A 16,711-nucleotide genomic window follows, 5' to 3' on the forward strand; every position below is an offset into this window, starting at 1 on the left:
GGGGTTGGACTTGATGGCCCTTGTGGTCTCTTCCAACTCTATGATTCTATGCTTGCTGTCTGTGAGACCTTCACCTTCCCTGCTGGGGGAAGGGAGGGGGAGTGGTCCTCATTTTTTGGTCCTTTAGTTCTCTTGGTCAGGGGCAGACACTTTGTATGTTCACTGACTGTTTGTTTCTTTTCTTCCTCCTCTTTAAACACACAGGTTTCCACCTGAGCGGGATTGTGACAGAGCCTCCAGGCCCCAGCGAGCCTGAACACAGTTACCATGTCTCCATCAGTTTTGACCGCTGTAAGATCACGTCGGTGAGCTGTGCCTGCGACAACCGGGACATCTTCTACTGTGCCCATGTGGTGGCCTTGTCCCTGCACCGCATCCGGCAGGCCCGCCAGGTGGAGCTGCGCCTGCCCATCTCGGAAACGCTGTCCCAAATGAACCGGGACCAGCTGCAGAAATTTGTGCAGTACCTGATCAGTGCGCACCACACGGAAGTGCTGCCGACCGCTCAGAGGCTTGCTGACGAGATTCTGCTGCTTGGCTCCGAGATCAACCGAGTGCATGGTATGAAACTCTGTTTGGGTCCCCCGGGGAGACAGAGGAAGCAGCGGGGAGGGCACAGGACAGCTGCAGATGCAGCAAGGTCTGGATGTGGGATGCATGGCAACATCCCTTGCTTGCCCGTTTCCTCCTCCTGGTCATGGAGTGGGTGGTTGGGTGCTGGGGCTCTTCCATGACAGCTGCCGAAAAGGAACTGCCTAAATTCTCCTTGACTGCCAAGTGAAGGCCAAAAATCTGATTCACAATGACTGCCACTGTTACAAGGGGACAACACCTCTTACACAGAAAAGAGAGGGTGTAGAGAGAATCTGTATTGTAGACTAGCAGTGCAGGGTAAAGGGACCCCTGACCGTTAAGTCCAGTCACGGACAACTCTGGGGTTGCAGCGCTCATCTTGCTTTACTGGCCAAGGGAGCCGATGTTTGTCCGCAGACAGCTTCTGGGTCATGTGGCCAGCATGACTAAGCCGCTTCTGGCGAACCAGAGCGGCACACGGAAACGCCGTTTACCTTCCCGCGAGAGTGGTACCTATTTATCTACTTGCACTTTGACGTGCTTTTGAACTGCTAGGTTGGCAGGAGCAGGGACTGAGCAACGGGAGCTCACCCCGTCGTGGGGATTCGAACCGCCGACCTTCTGATCGGCAAGCCCTAGGCACTGTGGTTTAGACCACAGTGCTACATTGCTGCAAATGGTGCAACAATTATATAATGAGATATGAATAAGGCTAGTTCTGCATGGGTGATACTCACATTCCGTGAGCATCAGATAAGCTTTGTATTTCTATTCCTTGCGAAGATGCACAAGTAGCTCCTCTGATGGGCCTGTCGTCTTATCTCTTATCATTCCAGCTCTGCTTCCAAGCTCAGCTCCAATGCCAGGACACTGCAGCTCTCACAGTTCAGCTGCACAGGCGTGTTGACCCATTTCCGTTTCACTCTTGTGCATGAATTTCTATACATGTATATTCACAAACCTTTTATGTTGAGGGGATCACGGTCTATATATTGCAAACGTCCTCTCTTACTTTTGCAGTTCACTCTCCCCTCCCCCAACTCCCCAAAGGCACCTCGTTCAGCCTCCATTTGCCCCTTTTCACTTTACTGGACAGGAGGTTGAAGTCGACTCACTTTCGTTAAACTGGATTCATTTATTGTTACACACAGTCGTGGGTAAGGCTGCTGGGTCAGGTCCTGGGTGTGTGTAACAGCGGATGCTTTGGCCGTCTCTTGCCAGGTGCCCCTGACCCCACAGCCGGGGCTGGCATTGAGGATGCAAACTGCTGGCACCTGGATGAGGAGCAGATCCAAGAGCAGGTGAAGCAGCTGCTCTCAAATGGCGGCTACTACGGGGCAAGCAAGCAGCTCCAGTCCATGTTCAACAAGGTAAAAGCCTCTTATTTGTGGACCCAGCCCTGCTTCCTCCTCTTACTCATCATTGTGGGCACGATTCGAGCCACGTCATCTCTCGGGTCAGCCCCTGCCTGGTCGGTGGAGTAGTAACTCTGCCCATTCACTTTGTTCTTTGGGGCTGTCTTTTTGCCTTGGGGGGGATACAGTGTGTGGCATGGAAAGTTGCATTGCTTGGGCATAAGAGTTCTAATGTTCCTTCAACCTGTTCCTAAAGAGATCAGGTTTCTTGGGAAGCACCCCCCCGACCTCTGGTTCCTTCTAAGACAAAGCTTTTTAAAAGTGTTGGGTTGCTGACATTTGGGGATATAGAAAGATGCCGGCAGCATGGAGAAGATGATGATAACTGGTAACTGGGCAAAGTCAACACAGCCCAAAGGAGGAGGGCATGGGGCTCAGGGTAGCTGGGCTCAGTCAGTAGGTGGAGAGGTTTGTGACAGTTGTCTGCACATGGCTTTACATCTTTGGGAGAGAAGATGCAGTTGCTTTCTGGATCCCTTGGCCTTCTCCTTTCCAGTTGTGACCTCTCTCCTTTCCCAGGTGCGGGAAATGCTGCGAATGCGAGACTCCAATGGGGCACGAATGCTCATCCTGATGACCGAGCAGTTCCTGCAGGATCCACGCCTGGCCCTTTGGCGGCAGCAAGGTGCTGGCATGACTGACAAGTGCCGGCAACTCTGGGATGAACTAGGTGAGTTCATCTTACGCGAGGGGTGGGCCTGGCCAGGAGAATCTATGGCCAGGAGCTGTGTGCTTCATGTCAGTGGAACTATTCAGCTTTCTCTCCTTGCCTTTTTCTTTTTAAAAATGAAGTTTCTAATCCTTAGGATTGCAAAGAGAAGTTTGGAAATACGGGCAGAGCCCACTGAAATCCCAGGTGTTGGAGGTGGGACTTGGTTTGCCTCATTTGGGGGTTTTTAAAGCTCATCCCATGCCAAAATGATGTGAGCAGTTTGCAGTGTTGAAACGCGTTAAAGAAGCAATATTTTTTTAAAAAGATAACATCCACTGATTCCACGATTGGCTGAACTCTCAGTTGAAATTGCTCCCCTCACTCTCTCCTTTCCGTCAGTTCCATGTTTTGGGCAGAAAAGAAAATCTGAAACGGGTTTTTTAGCCTGCAAGCAGAACTTAAGCAAAGATGGTGCCAGAGGTCCTTCACAAGATGATTAACAGCTGACTTCTCAGCTGTTTAAAGATTGACCCATGGCAGAATGCAACATTATATGGAGAGATTTAAAAGGAACTACGCAGTCTGTAGCCGTGTCATTAATACCCCAAGCCTGCCTTGTGATGGCATTGTGTTGGATTTGGGAGGAAGAGAAGGCAGTTTCTTGGGGTGTGCTGGCCAATACTCCTTGAGCAGAATTCTGCCCTTAGAGGTGCCCCTATATTTTGCCTTTAAACTCCCTTGTCTTCTGTATCCCTGCTTTGGTGAATCCTCCCAATTCTGCTGCAGCCTGTTTGCTAGATACTGTGATATTTTGTTGTTTTTTGCTGTCTGTCTTTCATACTGGAGCTCAAGGCCGCAATATGTGTGGACCTCAGCGCAATTGCTGCACCCTGTGGCCCTGAGGCAGTGAGCCTGATCCCTGGCTTATCACACAGCTTTATTGCAGTCCACAGACCCAAAATACACAGTTCACCAACAGTATATTGTTATTGAGGTGTAAAATCAGCCTTCCTAGCCAACAGAGGAGCTTTAGCCTGTACATACCGATTTCTCATTTTTACCGCTTCCGAGAGGAATTTTGCTACAGACAGTGTAATAGTATCAAACTTATCCTCAAGGAGAACCTGGACATTCCAGGTTGTTCTATTAGTATTGGATTGATTACTGTATTTTTCGCACCATAGGACGCACCGGACAATAGGACGCACTTTGTTTTAGAGGGGGGAGAACAAGAAAAAAAAATTCTCCCCCTCTCTGCCCAGCGCCCCTTCAGTGAAGCGGCAGGAGGCGCTGCACAGAGAGGGGGAGAACTTTCCCCCTCTTGTTTTCCCGCTCTAAAACAAGGTGCAGTTCAGGCGGCTACCTTGGAAGCCTGGAGAGTAAGAGGGGTCGGTGTGCACTGACCCCTCTCGCTCTCCAGGCTTCAGGTTCCTTTCGACCTGCTCTTTGGGGCTGGCGGGGGGAAGCCCATCACCAGCCCCAAAGAGCAGGTCAGGGAGCAGCGGAAAAGCGCAGCGGAGAGGCTCCTGCCATAGCCGCGCGTCACCTCTCCAGCCGGGAGAGGGTCGCGGGGCTATGGCATCTTCGCTCCATAGGACGCACACACATTTCCCCTTCGTTTTTGAAGGGGAAAAAGTGCGTCCTATAGAGCGAAAAATACGGTAGATGTTGTCTAACCCTGTTTATACAGACTACAATGCAATAAAATGTGTTCCATACATTCACCACCTTGGGAACATGGGCACAGCCTATCTTGGTATGGGACACCAGCCAATCTTCCCCATAGCACTTCAGAAGGGAAAACATTTAATCTGGCTTTAGAAAACAGATGACAGTTAACCTGGCTGTTCTCCCCTACCCCTTCTCCGTGTGCCCCAGGCGCCTTGTGGGTTTGTGTGGTCCTGAGTCCTCACTGCAAGCTGGAGGAGCGGACTCTGTGGCTGCAGCTTCTGAAGAAGTGGAACAAGCTGGACATCTGTCCTCTGGAGGAGGGAAACTACTCCTGCGACAGCAGCGGAGCCAACAGCACTTTGCCGCTGAACCCAAACCGCAGTGCAGGTAGGGAAGCCCAGGCCAGAACATCGGGGGCTGGGGGGGGGAGGTCAGAGTTCCTGGTCCTGGGCTTGATTGCCTTCCGCTACAATCTCTTGGCGATCATGGCTAGTAGTCAATAAAGTCATTGTCACAGGCAGTATGCTAGGGAGTGTGTCTGGGGTGAACGTTGTTGCAGTCAGAACTCTGTATCTAACACTCAGGCATTCTACCTCCTGTGACCTACTATATGGGATTTATTGCAATGATCTATGGTACAGTTTCCAGAGTCCCAAAAGTGAAAATCTGGACAAAGTTGTAGACATTTTTTTTTAAAAAAAATATCTCAGCTTTTTTCTTAAAAAACCACCCAAGTTGCTATACGTCTGGGTTTCCCCGGACATTTTGTCGATTCGTCAAAAATCCGCCGGGACACCATTTTGACAGCCCGATTCCCAGATGTGTCCAGGAAGACCTGGACATATGGCAACCCTAATCTATGGAGGTAACATACGTGAAGTGCCGTATCACCATTAAGATCTTACTGAGATATGCAGTGACAAGCAAGTTTATGAGAATTTGGTATGCAGCTCTTGCTGACAAAAGAGAGAAAAATAAGGAGGATTGTATCCTTTTTATTTTATATATCTGTGCACACCCATAGAGCTCCTGACCCCGTTGTCCCGGTGCTCCTTTTGGAGAGGTGCCCTGTCCTCAAATATATCCCCAGTTCCAGATTTGTGCAGCCCACATTTCTGTGATGACGAAAGCAAACAAAATTTAGCACTGAGGATCCGTTTCTATTTTAATTTGAAATGTAAATTGTTATTGATTGAAGTTACGTTTTAGAAGAGCGTTCTAGTTAGATTTAAACCAGTGTTCCTGTCGGAGGAGGAGCTTGGTGCTTTTCTGGGCCCAAACTCTTCCGTAATTTTCACCCGCTCTGCTCTGGCCTGCTTCCTCCTTGGCAGCTGGTGTTCGGCAGACCGTCTTTGGCCGCGCTATCAAGGCTGCAGAGCTTCGCTGGGGCGATTGTCACCTGCAGAAGATCCTGAGCAGCGACTGCTACGGTGTCTCCTTGAAGAGTGGAAGCGACAAGCTGGGCTTTGACCCCCAGGGCCACCCGCTCTGGCTGGGCGATGCCTTCCCCATGGCCTGCGCACGAGTGGATGCCTTGCGCTCCCACGGTTACCCCCGAGAGGCCCTGCGCCTGGCTGTGGCTGTGGTCAACGCCATGCGCTTGCAGCGACGCCATCAGCTGGAGAGCTACAAGCAACAGAAGAAAGGCAAGCGGGGCTTAGCACACTGGGATGGGAGGGAGGGAGCTCAGGCCTCGCCATCGCGGCAGGACTGCAAAAGAGACACTGGAGCTTGGAGAAGGACAGGGGCTCTCTGTTACTTCCAGGGTGCTTCTGAGGTCAGGTCCCAGAGTGGGCAATGGAGCAATCCTGGTCCAAAAATGGACTTGCTGCTGAGGAACTGGCACGTGTCGCATTAGGTTTCTGTTCATTGAAAGCAGCAGAGAACAGTTGAGACACACGGTCTTGTGAGTTTGAGCAGTGATGGTCCTGGAGGTGACGGAGGCAGCTGCCGGCCTTTCCCACGACTGCTTAAGCACACAGCATTATTTTCGGAGACTGACGTTTGGGGTGGGGCTGCTTGGGCTTGGGGCTTGGTGTCTGAAGTATCCCTTCCTCTTCCCTTCCGCCACCCAGAGCTCTTGCACAAAGGCACAACCAGCATCACCAACCTGGAGGGATGGGTAGGGCACCCCCTGGACCCCATCGGTTGTCTCTGCCGCACCTTCCTGGAGGCCTGCCGGATGGATGATGAGGTGCTGGCCCTCTACCCAGGTACTGTGGGCACATGGGGGAAATGGGGGGGGGGAGCTGCAAGGCCCTTCTTCATAGCTGAGCAACACTGGCACCTGGTCTATAGATCCACCAGAGATTAACTGACCATAGCTGAGGTTCTGATAGCCAAAAGACTGCTTTGGGCAAATGATTTAGGCCATGGTGGTGTGAAAGGGGTGGGAGTTAATTAGAAGTCAGACTACCCTCCACCAGGGCCAGGGCCTTTTCAGTGATGGCTCCAACATGGTGGAATGCTCTGTCCCATGAGACCAGGGCCCTTCAGGATTTAACCTCCTTCCGTCGGGCCTGTAAGACAGAGCTATTCCGCCTGGCCTTTAATTTGAATTCAGCCTGATCTTTTATTTCCCTTCTCTTCCCTCCCCCTCCCCTTTTATGAAGATCACCCACTCTGAGACCCCACAGCTAATTCTCCCCTGGCCTCCTCGCTGGCCCAAGTAGGACCGATTCAGCCAGCTAGCCCTGGGGATTATCTAATTGATTTTTGAATTTTATTGTTATTCATGTTTTTATACTGTATTTTATGTTGCTTTTATAATTAAGTGTTTTAAAGTGTTTTAAATTTGTTGTTAGCCGCCCTGAGCCTGGTTTTTGAACCGGGAAGGGCGGGGTATAAATAAAAAAATATTATTATTATTATTCTGTGGCCATATGAGGAAAGGGCTCTGCACATGTTGGGTTGTGCCTGTGCAGGAGCTTACCCTTGTCTAGCCAGGTTGCGGCACGGCCACACACAGGCTTGCTGCAGCGATGGGGCAGCTGCCATATGTGAGCACAGCTGTGGGAGCTGGGGGCTCAGTTCCTGCTCTGTGGTCCTACCTGTGCCACCTCTCCCCAGATTCTGCATCGGAGCCCAAGAAGGCACTCTACCAGCACATTCCAGTGCCCTCAAGTCCTGGTGAGTCGTACTTCATGCTGGCCCTGGAGGTGGCGCTGCTGGGGCTCGGGCAGCAGAGGTCCATGCCAGAGGGGCTCTACGCCCAGGACAAAGTGGTGCGGAGTGAGGAGCAGCTGATTGGACTCCTGGACGAGATGGAGCTGGATGAGCGGCTGGTTCCTGTGCTCCGCAAGCAGGTGGCCCTGCTCCTGGATGGTAAGGGGGCGATGGGCTGGGCTGGGGGTTCCATGGGTCCCGTAGACCTGACACTCCCCCACCATGCCTCTGAAGGGAGCGGAGGAGGTAGTGGGGGTCTCCCAGGGTGGCAGGAAGGGATTTGCTCTTGGGTGATGGAGAAGTGGATGGGGTGGAGGGAAAGTAGAAGGCCTCTTGAGTGCCTTCAACGCCGGGTGCTTAAAAGATAACCCATGTGGTGCAGTGGGCAATGTGACTTGTTGAACTAGAACCTGGAAGATCGGGGATGAAAGCCCCACTCAGGTGTGGAGGACTCCCTGGTCCTGAATGGGGTAACTGTGCCCCTGAAGGACCAGGTGCACAGCCTGGGAGTCATTTTGGACTCACAGCTGTCCATGGAGGCGCAGGTCAAATCTGTGTCCAGGGCAGCTGTTTACCAGCTCCATCTGGTACGTAGGCTGAGACCCTATCTGCCTGCGGACTGTCTTGCCAGAGTGGTGCATGCTCTGGTTATCTCCTGCTTGGACTACTGCAGTGCGCTCTACGGGAGGCTACCTTTGAAGGTGACCCAGAAACTACAACTAATCCAGAATGCATCAGCTACACTTGTGATTGGGAGTGGCCACCGAGAGTATATAACACCAGTCCTGAAAGACCTACATTGGCTCCCAATACATTTCCAAGCACAAAACGGTCTTCTGGCGGTTTCCTCGCTGCGAGAAGTGAGGTTACTGGGAACCAGGCAGAGGGCCTTCTTGATAGAGGCACCCGCCCTGTGGAACTCCCTCCCATCAGATGTCAAGGAAATAAACAACTCTCCAACTTTTAGAAGACACCTGAAGGCAGCCCTGCTTAGGGAAGTTTTTAACGTTTGATGTCTTATTGTGTTTTTAATATTCTGCTGGGAGCCACCCAGAGTGGCTGGGGAAACCCAGCCAGATGGGCGGGGTATAATAATAATAATAATAATAATAATAATAATAATAATAATGGTACACTCCCTGGGTGACCTTGGGCCAGCCAGTATCTGTCCCCATCACTTGAACATGAACCTGACTTGCAACATGCTGACAGTTGGATGCAGGCTCAGATGTTGAGTCGCCGGCAGAGAGAGGGGTTGGTTGTTTTGGGGATGCTGAGTCCCCTGGGGATCGGGGCCCTGCATGATGTTACTCCTCTGCGGTGGCGGCCTGCAGGGATACAGAGATGGACCAGTGATACCAGCTGGCACAAACCAGCCCCAGGTGGCTCGCTGTCCGCTTGGGAATTGTTACTTGCCCTTGTTCTCCTCTCTTCTTGGGCAAAGTGCTTTGAGCTGGGTAATCAATCTGTTAATCGCCCGCTTGCCTGTTCCTCTCAGGGGGACCCTTCAGTGGATTTGGGGAGGTCGTCTTCCGTGAAACTGTTCCCATGCACACCTTTGCTCGCTACCTCTTCACGGCCATGCTGCCATATGACCCTGAGCTGGCCTACCGCTTGGCCCTGCGAGCCATGAGGTATGTAGACACCCCACATACCCTGCTTCCCCTTCGCTGGGCTTCCTTTATTTATAGAGAGACACACACAACAAAAGTTTTCTGGGTGGCTCACAATCCATTTCTTTCGGAAACATTGAAACGTTGATTAAAACACAGCTTATTGTTGTATTTTTTTATAATTTTATTAGTTTTCTATACAATCCAATAATAGCCTCATTATAACAATGCCAAATTATAATACACTTTCCAATACCAATCATTCAGACACCAAATTATATAATTTAGGTGCCCCCCCCCGTGTGCTAGAATTAATTATTTACTTTATTTCCGCATTCCAAAATCTTACTTATTTCAATTACACTCCGGTCAAAACAACAATCCCTTATACAACAACTTCATATTGTTGCATTAAATAATTTATAATACTGCAAGTGAGGCACTCAAATGATATCCTTGTTCTTCCTGTGTGTGGCAGTTATTCTGTCCGTGGTGTTTCTTCCTGTTTAAAGCTGAGAAGCTGTTTTTAAAAGGTCTGGCCGAAGGTGCTGAAAAGGCCAATAAAGATGGCACCAGGCTATTCTATAGCTGGGGAGGGACCAGGGCCAATAAGGCCTTCTCCGTAGCGCCTATTTGCCCCACCTTCGTTGTGAGAGGGGCATTCAGAGCCAGGCCTCTGAAGAGGATATTGAGGTTTCAGATGGTACACAGGGGAAAGGGCTGTTCTCCAGTGGTGGAGGAAGGGGGGGCAGTACGATCCAGGTTGTTCTTTGTGGCCAGAATCCAGCCCATCAGGCCTTGTACTGTGTCCTACTTTGCTCTGTTTCTCCACTTCCAACCCTCTTCCTCTCCCAGGCCATCCCAGGCTCTTTTCCAGCTGTTGCCAAATACCATCAACCGCAAACATTGACAGTAGTGCTATCCAGAAGGAAGGGCCCCGGGGCCTTGCTGCTTCCCATTTCTGGCTTCTCCGCCCTCTTTCCAAATTCTGTTTCCCCCAAATATCTGCTTGAGCCTGGCCTTCCTTTCCTGGGGTCCTCTGCGTCTGGCAGGCAAGGTTTTCCCGAAAACAAGACAGTGTCTTATATTAATTTTTGCTCCCAAAGCTGCGCTAGGTCTTATTTTCAGGGGATGTCTTAATTTTCCATGAAGAAGAATACGGTACACATTTATTGTCTAATTGTGAGTCGGCCAGACTCCGCCAGGGCAGAGCGAGCAGCAGGCGGCAGCTTGTCCTGGCGTCAGCGCAGGCTCTCTGATTTAAAGAGACCTCGCACTGCCTGAACAGCTCCGGCTGCGCTGCGGCCAATCAGTGAGCTGCGCGGCGGCGCCTGCCGCTACGGTCCAGGGGAGTCAAGACGCCTTATGGTAGCTTCGGGGGCCTTATGTTCGGGGGAGGCCTTATTATCGGGGAGGTCTTATTTTATATTACAGCGAGAGGCAAAACTGGAAGTAGGTCTTATTTTGGGGGAATGTCTTACGTTTGGAGAAACAGGGTAGTCCCTCTTTTTCTGCCACAGCGACAACCTCACCCAGTTTCCCTCTCAATCCCCGCAGGCTGCCCGTGTTGGAGACAGTGCTTCCAGCCAGCGACATCTTGCACCAGAACCCCCTGGACTCCATGATGGCCAATCGCTTTCCCCGCTGGTTCACCCTCGGCCACCTAGAGACGCGGCAGTGTGAGCTGGCATCAGCCATGCTTACAGCAGCTAAAGGTAGCCCCAGCTGTGGACGGAGCTCAGAGGTCTGGGAGCCACAGGTTTTTCTCCTGCTCTGGAAGGGAGAAGAGCGTCTGTGCTCAGAGCAATGGGCCGGAGGAGTGGGGTCTATTCTTGGCTCTGAGAAGAGTATAAACACTGTCCTTTCCTTGGCTCATTCTAGGTGACCCCAACTGGCTGCGCATGGTTCTGGGCTCCATCCAGCAAAATATCCACTCTCCAGCCTTGCTCTTCAAGCTGGCCCAAGATGCCTGCAAGACTGCCACGCCAGCTAACACGCCCCCAGACACCACCTTGCTTAACATCTCCCTGGAGCTTGGCCTGCAGGTGAGGGCGCGTTTGAGCAGATCCTGTCCCCTGCTCTCAGTGCAGGGACATCGCCATAGCCCAGTCCTCTCGGCTCTTCAGTTTTTACTCGGAAAATGGAAGATCCCAAGTGAGAGAGTTCTGCTCATGATTTTTGGCAGGACAATTTCTAGTCAAAAGCTCCGATGCAGCTGTTTGAAACAATAGATTCCTTTAGGAGAGGGGTCAGCAACCTTTTTCAGCCATGGGCCAGTCCACCGTCCCTCAGACCATGCGGTGGGCTGGGCTATATTTTTTTTTGGGGGGGGGGAATGAACGAATTCCTGTCCCCCACAAATAACCCTGAGATGCATTTTAAATAAAAGGGCACATTCTACTCACATAAAAACACGCTGATTCCCGGACTGTCCGCGGGCCAGACTGAGAAGGCCCCCGGACCTACAAGAAGTTTTGTAAGGAGAAATGTACGAAGTGTTACAAAGTAGAAAAAGAGAGATATTGGTTATGAGTTTGAAATGTAATGAGGAAAATAAGAAATGCATACTAAGAGAGTAGATTGGAAAAATTTCAGACAGGACTGATGGAAGTCAAAAAAATTGAATAAGATGTAAAAGTATGTTTAATTACTGTTATAATTATATATATTTAAAATTATAATTATATATATTATATATATATAAAAAGAGAAGGCCCCCGGGCCGCTTTAGGATGTGGATTCTCACTAACCAGGGACACTGAGCTTTTTTAAAAAAGGAATTTTAAAACAGTATCTTTGTACCATTTGCTCATTTCCCACCCACTATCCTTGCTGAAATCAAGGTCCTTCCTGGATGAGCAAGAGGTTTCTGCATACTTGAAAAACTGTATAATCTACTTTGATGGGTAGAGTTGAAAGGGACCCTGAGGGTCCGGCCCCCTGCACTGCAGGAATCTACCTGGTTGGAGTAGAAAGTTAAGCGAAAGTCTCCTGTGCTTTCTTTGTACTGTTCTTTTCTCCCCTGGGAGCCAGCCGTATCACAAGGCATTTTCTTGGAGTTCCTCCTGTCCTTTGAAGGTCTCCTTTTGCAGGTGGGGAACTTGAGAGGGAAGGAATGGTTTCACCCTTGGGGCACGCAGGGGTGGAAACTACCTCTTTCCATGCCTACCACTGGATTGCAGTGCTGGATGCTTGTCTGAGACTTCACTTAGTAGTAGGAGCAGCAGCAGCAAGAACAGCCATCCTAGGAAGGGAGGGCATCCCAAGTGGCCCTCCTCAGATTCCTTGTGGAAGTCTTTCAAATGCTTGTCACCCGCTGCTCTTCCCGTAGGTGATGCGAATGACGCTCAACACCATGACCTGGCGACGGAGGGAAATGGTCCGCTGGCTGGTCAGCTGCGCCACTGAGATTGGTGAGTGCTTGTGATAAGGGTGCTGGAGCAGGCGGTCACTGCTGCAAAAATGTCCTTGGTGGCCACAATAAGGAAATTTTGTCCGTGGCATGATTATTTTCCACCTAGTCTTTCGCAAGATTGAATATCCTGCTTTCGGCTGTGCTTGAGGGTCTGTTTCAAAAACTTCCACTGGAAAAACGGTTATGTCCCTGTGGAGATGGCAGTATGGAGTCAGTGGCTCATGTGCTTCTGGCTTGCACTCTTTATGAAGATTTGAGGAGTGAGGTTATTGCCCCTCTATTATTGTCCATGCCGGGTCGCTCAACCATTGCCACTGTGTCCTTTCTTTTAGCAGATTAATAATAATAATAATAATAATAATAATAATAATAATAATAATAATAATAATATTTTTTTAATTTATACCACACCCTCCCCAGCCAAGACCGGGCTCAGGGTGGCTAACAACCAATGATAAAAACAAGTTGATTGAAATACAACTTAAAAAACAAGATTAAAATGCAACATTAAAATGCAGCCTCTTCACAGGAGGAGAAAGGAAAAACGAAAGAGGGGGAGGGAATCAAATTGATTCCAAGCCAAAGTCCAGGCAGAACAACTCTGTCTTACAGGCCCTGCGGAAAGAAATCAGATCCTGCAGGGCCCTGGTCTCATGAGACAGAGCGTTCCACCAAGTTGGGGCCAGTGCTGAAAAGGCCCTGGCTCTGGTTGAAGCCAATCTAACTTCCTTAGGGCCTGGGACCACTAGGGTGTTGCTGTTTATGGACCTTAAGGTCCTCCGTGGGGCAAACCGGGAGAGGCGGTCCCATAGGTGTGAGGGTCCTAGGCCGTGAAGATGATCAGGTGACAGCAAAAACTGCAAGGTGTTTAACGGGGGCAATTAGAATAAGATCTCTTAGTTGATTATTGATGTAAACTCCCAAAATGTATTTTCTGTGGTTAAGTTTTTACCTCTATCTTCAGTACATTTTTTTTTATTGCCATGGGTAGTGGCTGATTCAAATAAAGATTCTTCTGATTCTGATTCCTTGATGGGTCCTGCTCCTTTCCCACCAAAGGGATGGCCATCTCTCAGGAGCTGCACCTTCCCTTCTTCCGCTTTGCCCACAGTGCTCAGGGTCCACGCCTTGGGGGTGGGTGCCCTTTGCTTCGCGACTTCTGCGCTTAACCCCCCCTTTCCCTTTCAGGTGTCCAGGCCTTGATGAACATCATGCAGAACTGGTACACGCTCTTCACGCCTATTGAGGCCACGACCATTGTGGCCGTGACGGGCACCACGCACGCGACGCTGCTGAGGCTGAGCCTAAGCACGGTGCAGCGGGAGGAGCTGTGCAGCTGCGCACGGACGCTGGCGCTGCAGTGCGCCATGAAGGACCCGCAGAACTGTGCGCTGCCGGCTCTGACGCTTTGCGAGAAGAACCACGCGGCCTTTGAGGCGGCCTACCAGATCGTCCTGGATTCGGCGGCCTCCGCCGGCATGGGCCACTCCCACCTCTTCACCGTGGCCCGGTACATGGAGCACCGCGGGCTGCCCTTGCGCGCCTACAAGTTGGCCACCCTGGCCTTCTCGCACCTCAGCATCGCCTTCAACCAGGACACCCACCCCGCCCTCAACGACGTCCTCTGGGCCTGCTCCCTCAGCCAGTCGCTGGGCAAGAATGAGCTGGCTGCCATTGTCCCGCTGGTCATCAAGAGTGTCCAGTGCGCTCCCATGCTCTCTGACATCTTGCACCGCTGGAGCCTTCCACCCCCGGGCCTTGCCTCCCTGGGTGGGGGGCGCCGCGGGGCGGGGGGCGCCGGTGCTGGAGGGAAGCTCTTTGCGATGGACAAAGCTCCTCTTTGCCAGCTCCTGGAGGCCGCCATGGCGGCCTACATCAGCACCACTCACTCGCGCCTCACCCACATCAGCCCCCGGCACTACGGCGAGTTCATCGAGTTCCTGGGGAAAGCACGCGAGACGTTCCTGATGGCGCACGAAGGGCACATGCGCTTTAGCCAGTTCCTTGACAACCTGAAACAGACCTACAAGGGCAAAAAGAAACTGATGTTGCTTGTGCGGGAGCGTTTTGGCTAGGGGCTGCTCTGGGGGGCGCATGCTTTGGCTGGGGGCAGGGAGGGTGTTCAGAGGGGCACCTCTCTCCCCTTGATCAGAAGGACTTTAGCTTGGAGGGTGGGGTGGTAAGATCTGTTTCCCTTGGGGCACTAGTGCTTTGGGGGTGGGTTGATGAAGCGGAGCCTGGACGTCTGCCTGGGTTCAGAAATCCCTTTACTTGGAGGCTGGAGAGCAGCGAGGTCTCTCTTCCCTTCGGCGGAGGTGCTCCGGGGCTGTAGCAGATGGGCCTGCACTTCGGCTGGGGGTCCCATGTGGAGGCCCTTGGGGTGGGGAGGGGTTTTTTTTTTCCTGCAACACCTGGGCTGAGCATAGCCTCTGTTTGAAGCCTAAAGCCCCAGCTGCTCCCTCGGCTGCCTCAGTGGGGCAGGAAGGAGTTGGGCTTCTTATTTAGCTCCAGGAGTTGCCGGTTTTTCAGTATTAACTTGCAGGAATGCAAACAGGAACCCCCCCACACACTTTGGTTGAAGGGTCCAAGCCCTGGCAGGGTCTTGCAAGTGGTGTGGGGGGGGGGGTCCAGTCCCATGGAATTTCACAGCTGCTGTTCTGATGTCATATTTCAAGCCTAGCAAGTTGGTTTGGGCTTTGTTTATGCAAGCTCAGGTGGGATGCATGAATGCCGATCATCTTCCCTGCTGAGACCCGCACGGGCTCTCTCGGTCTCCCCCCCAATCCCTTTAGGTCCGAAGCCCCAAACCTGTGTGTTGAAGTCTGGAGACTCAAAAGAGGGCTTTGAGTGTCCTCAACAGGGCTGGGGTAGGCGACCCGTCAACTTCTGATACCTCCTTGCACTGATAACATTTGAGTTGCTCTCCCTTCGTGTCGAAAGCGTCTGGAGCTGAGCCCCTAGTGCCAGAAGGGGGAGGGGGGCTCGCTGCCGGAGCCATCTAAGTCCTTCCAGCGCAAATGTTCTCCAAGAAGTCAAGCGACGAGGGGAACAACTTCCTGCTGGATGAGCCAGTAGAAGAGTTGCTTTTGGTCTGCTGGTGGTAGGTGGGGCACGTTCTGGGGTTCACCCAGCCCGATCTAATGAAGCAAGTAGTTGCCCTCATCCACTGAGGCCAGGAACCCTGCTGCGTCCCTTTCGTGGAATTTCACCTTTGCAAGAAACCAGGAAGGCATCTGTCTCGGTCCCCAGAATGGGGTGTCTTGCACACATTACATTCCCCCCACCCTGCTGCCACAGAATGCAACCTGTCACTCCAAGCAAACGGGTTTCTCCAGTCCCTCGCCCATTCTTTTATTTGTGCATTGGGGGGCGCATCCTCCTCCCCCCTCCTCTTTCCTTCCCAAGCATGACTCCCTCTCTTCCCCCCACCCCTACCAAATTCGTCAGTATTTCAGCTTTCCCTTCGGCTTTTAGCTTGTCAGTGGCAGGTTGGCGCCAGGCCCTACTTGCGGGGGTTGGGGCACTTTAGCCATTTTTGGGGGGCCCCAGTGTCCTCTTCTGTCCCTGTCCCTCTAGAACTACCTTTGTTTCCAGTTAATGTCCCTCAGACTCCTACAACTGAAGGATTACCGTTCTCTGGCTCCTCCAGTCTAGAATTCTGGAGCTGCTGGTGGGCAGACAGTTCATACCTCAAACCTCCTCCCCTGTTTCAGGATGATGCTGTGAAGTGCCAGGCATGCCAGAAATGTTTTGCCCTTCCAGGTGGCTGTGCCACAGTGATCCAATAACCCCCCCCCCAAGAAAAATGCCTTTGGATGCTTTTCGGGAAGATATTGGGGCTCACCCCTTGCGCCACTGGCGCCTGTTAGATCTTGCCGCCTGGGTGTCTTGCGCAGCCGGTCTGGTGTTTCCCGTGAAGGAAGGCGGGGGGAGGTCTCTAAGTGGCCCTAGTGGGGTGCTAAATGGTATTTCCAGAGACACCCTGCTCCAAAATCCCACTTCTTTTTTCTGCTGGATAAAATCTACTCAGGAACAAACCACAACAAGCTCATGCTACTAATTAGATTATTGTGATGACAAGATAATGTTTTAAAAAGTTAATATATATGAAGAGGCCAGGGGTCCCGAAGGGGCTCCTTTTCGTGCGCATGGGGCCAAGGGGGCTGCGTCCTGCGCTCAGCCCCTCTTGGCCCTTAGTGTTGGTGGA

General features: G+C 51.7%; 1 protein-coding gene across 1 annotated transcript in view; it reads left to right on the forward strand.

The window, feature by feature from the left end:
• Positions 1-16,437, forward strand: part of ZSWIM4 (zinc finger SWIM-type containing 4) — a 39,603-nt gene extending 23,166 nt beyond the window's left edge. Inside the window, exons 3-14 of the mRNA XM_081175680.1 lie at positions 205-561; positions 1,795-1,943; positions 2,508-2,658; positions 4,519-4,698; positions 5,643-5,957; positions 6,387-6,524; positions 7,381-7,635; positions 8,975-9,110; positions 10,647-10,804; positions 10,971-11,134; positions 12,421-12,502; positions 13,693-16,437. Of these exons, the coding sequence (XP_081031806.1) occupies positions 205-561; positions 1,795-1,943; positions 2,508-2,658; positions 4,519-4,698; positions 5,643-5,957; positions 6,387-6,524; positions 7,381-7,635; positions 8,975-9,110; positions 10,647-10,804; positions 10,971-11,134; positions 12,421-12,502; positions 13,693-14,579 (2,972 nt within the window). The 3' untranslated portion in view covers positions 14,580-16,437. The remainder of the gene's footprint in view (positions 1-204; positions 562-1,794; positions 1,944-2,507; positions 2,659-4,518; positions 4,699-5,642; positions 5,958-6,386; positions 6,525-7,380; positions 7,636-8,974; positions 9,111-10,646; positions 10,805-10,970; positions 11,135-12,420; positions 12,503-13,692) is intronic.
• The last annotated feature ends 274 nt before the right edge of the window (positions 16,438-16,711 follow it).

Source organism: Podarcis bocagei, assembly GCF_964188305.1.
Source record: "Podarcis bocagei genome assembly, chromosome: 17".
Lineage (NCBI taxonomy): Eukaryota > Metazoa > Chordata > Lepidosauria > Squamata > Lacertidae > Podarcis > Podarcis bocagei.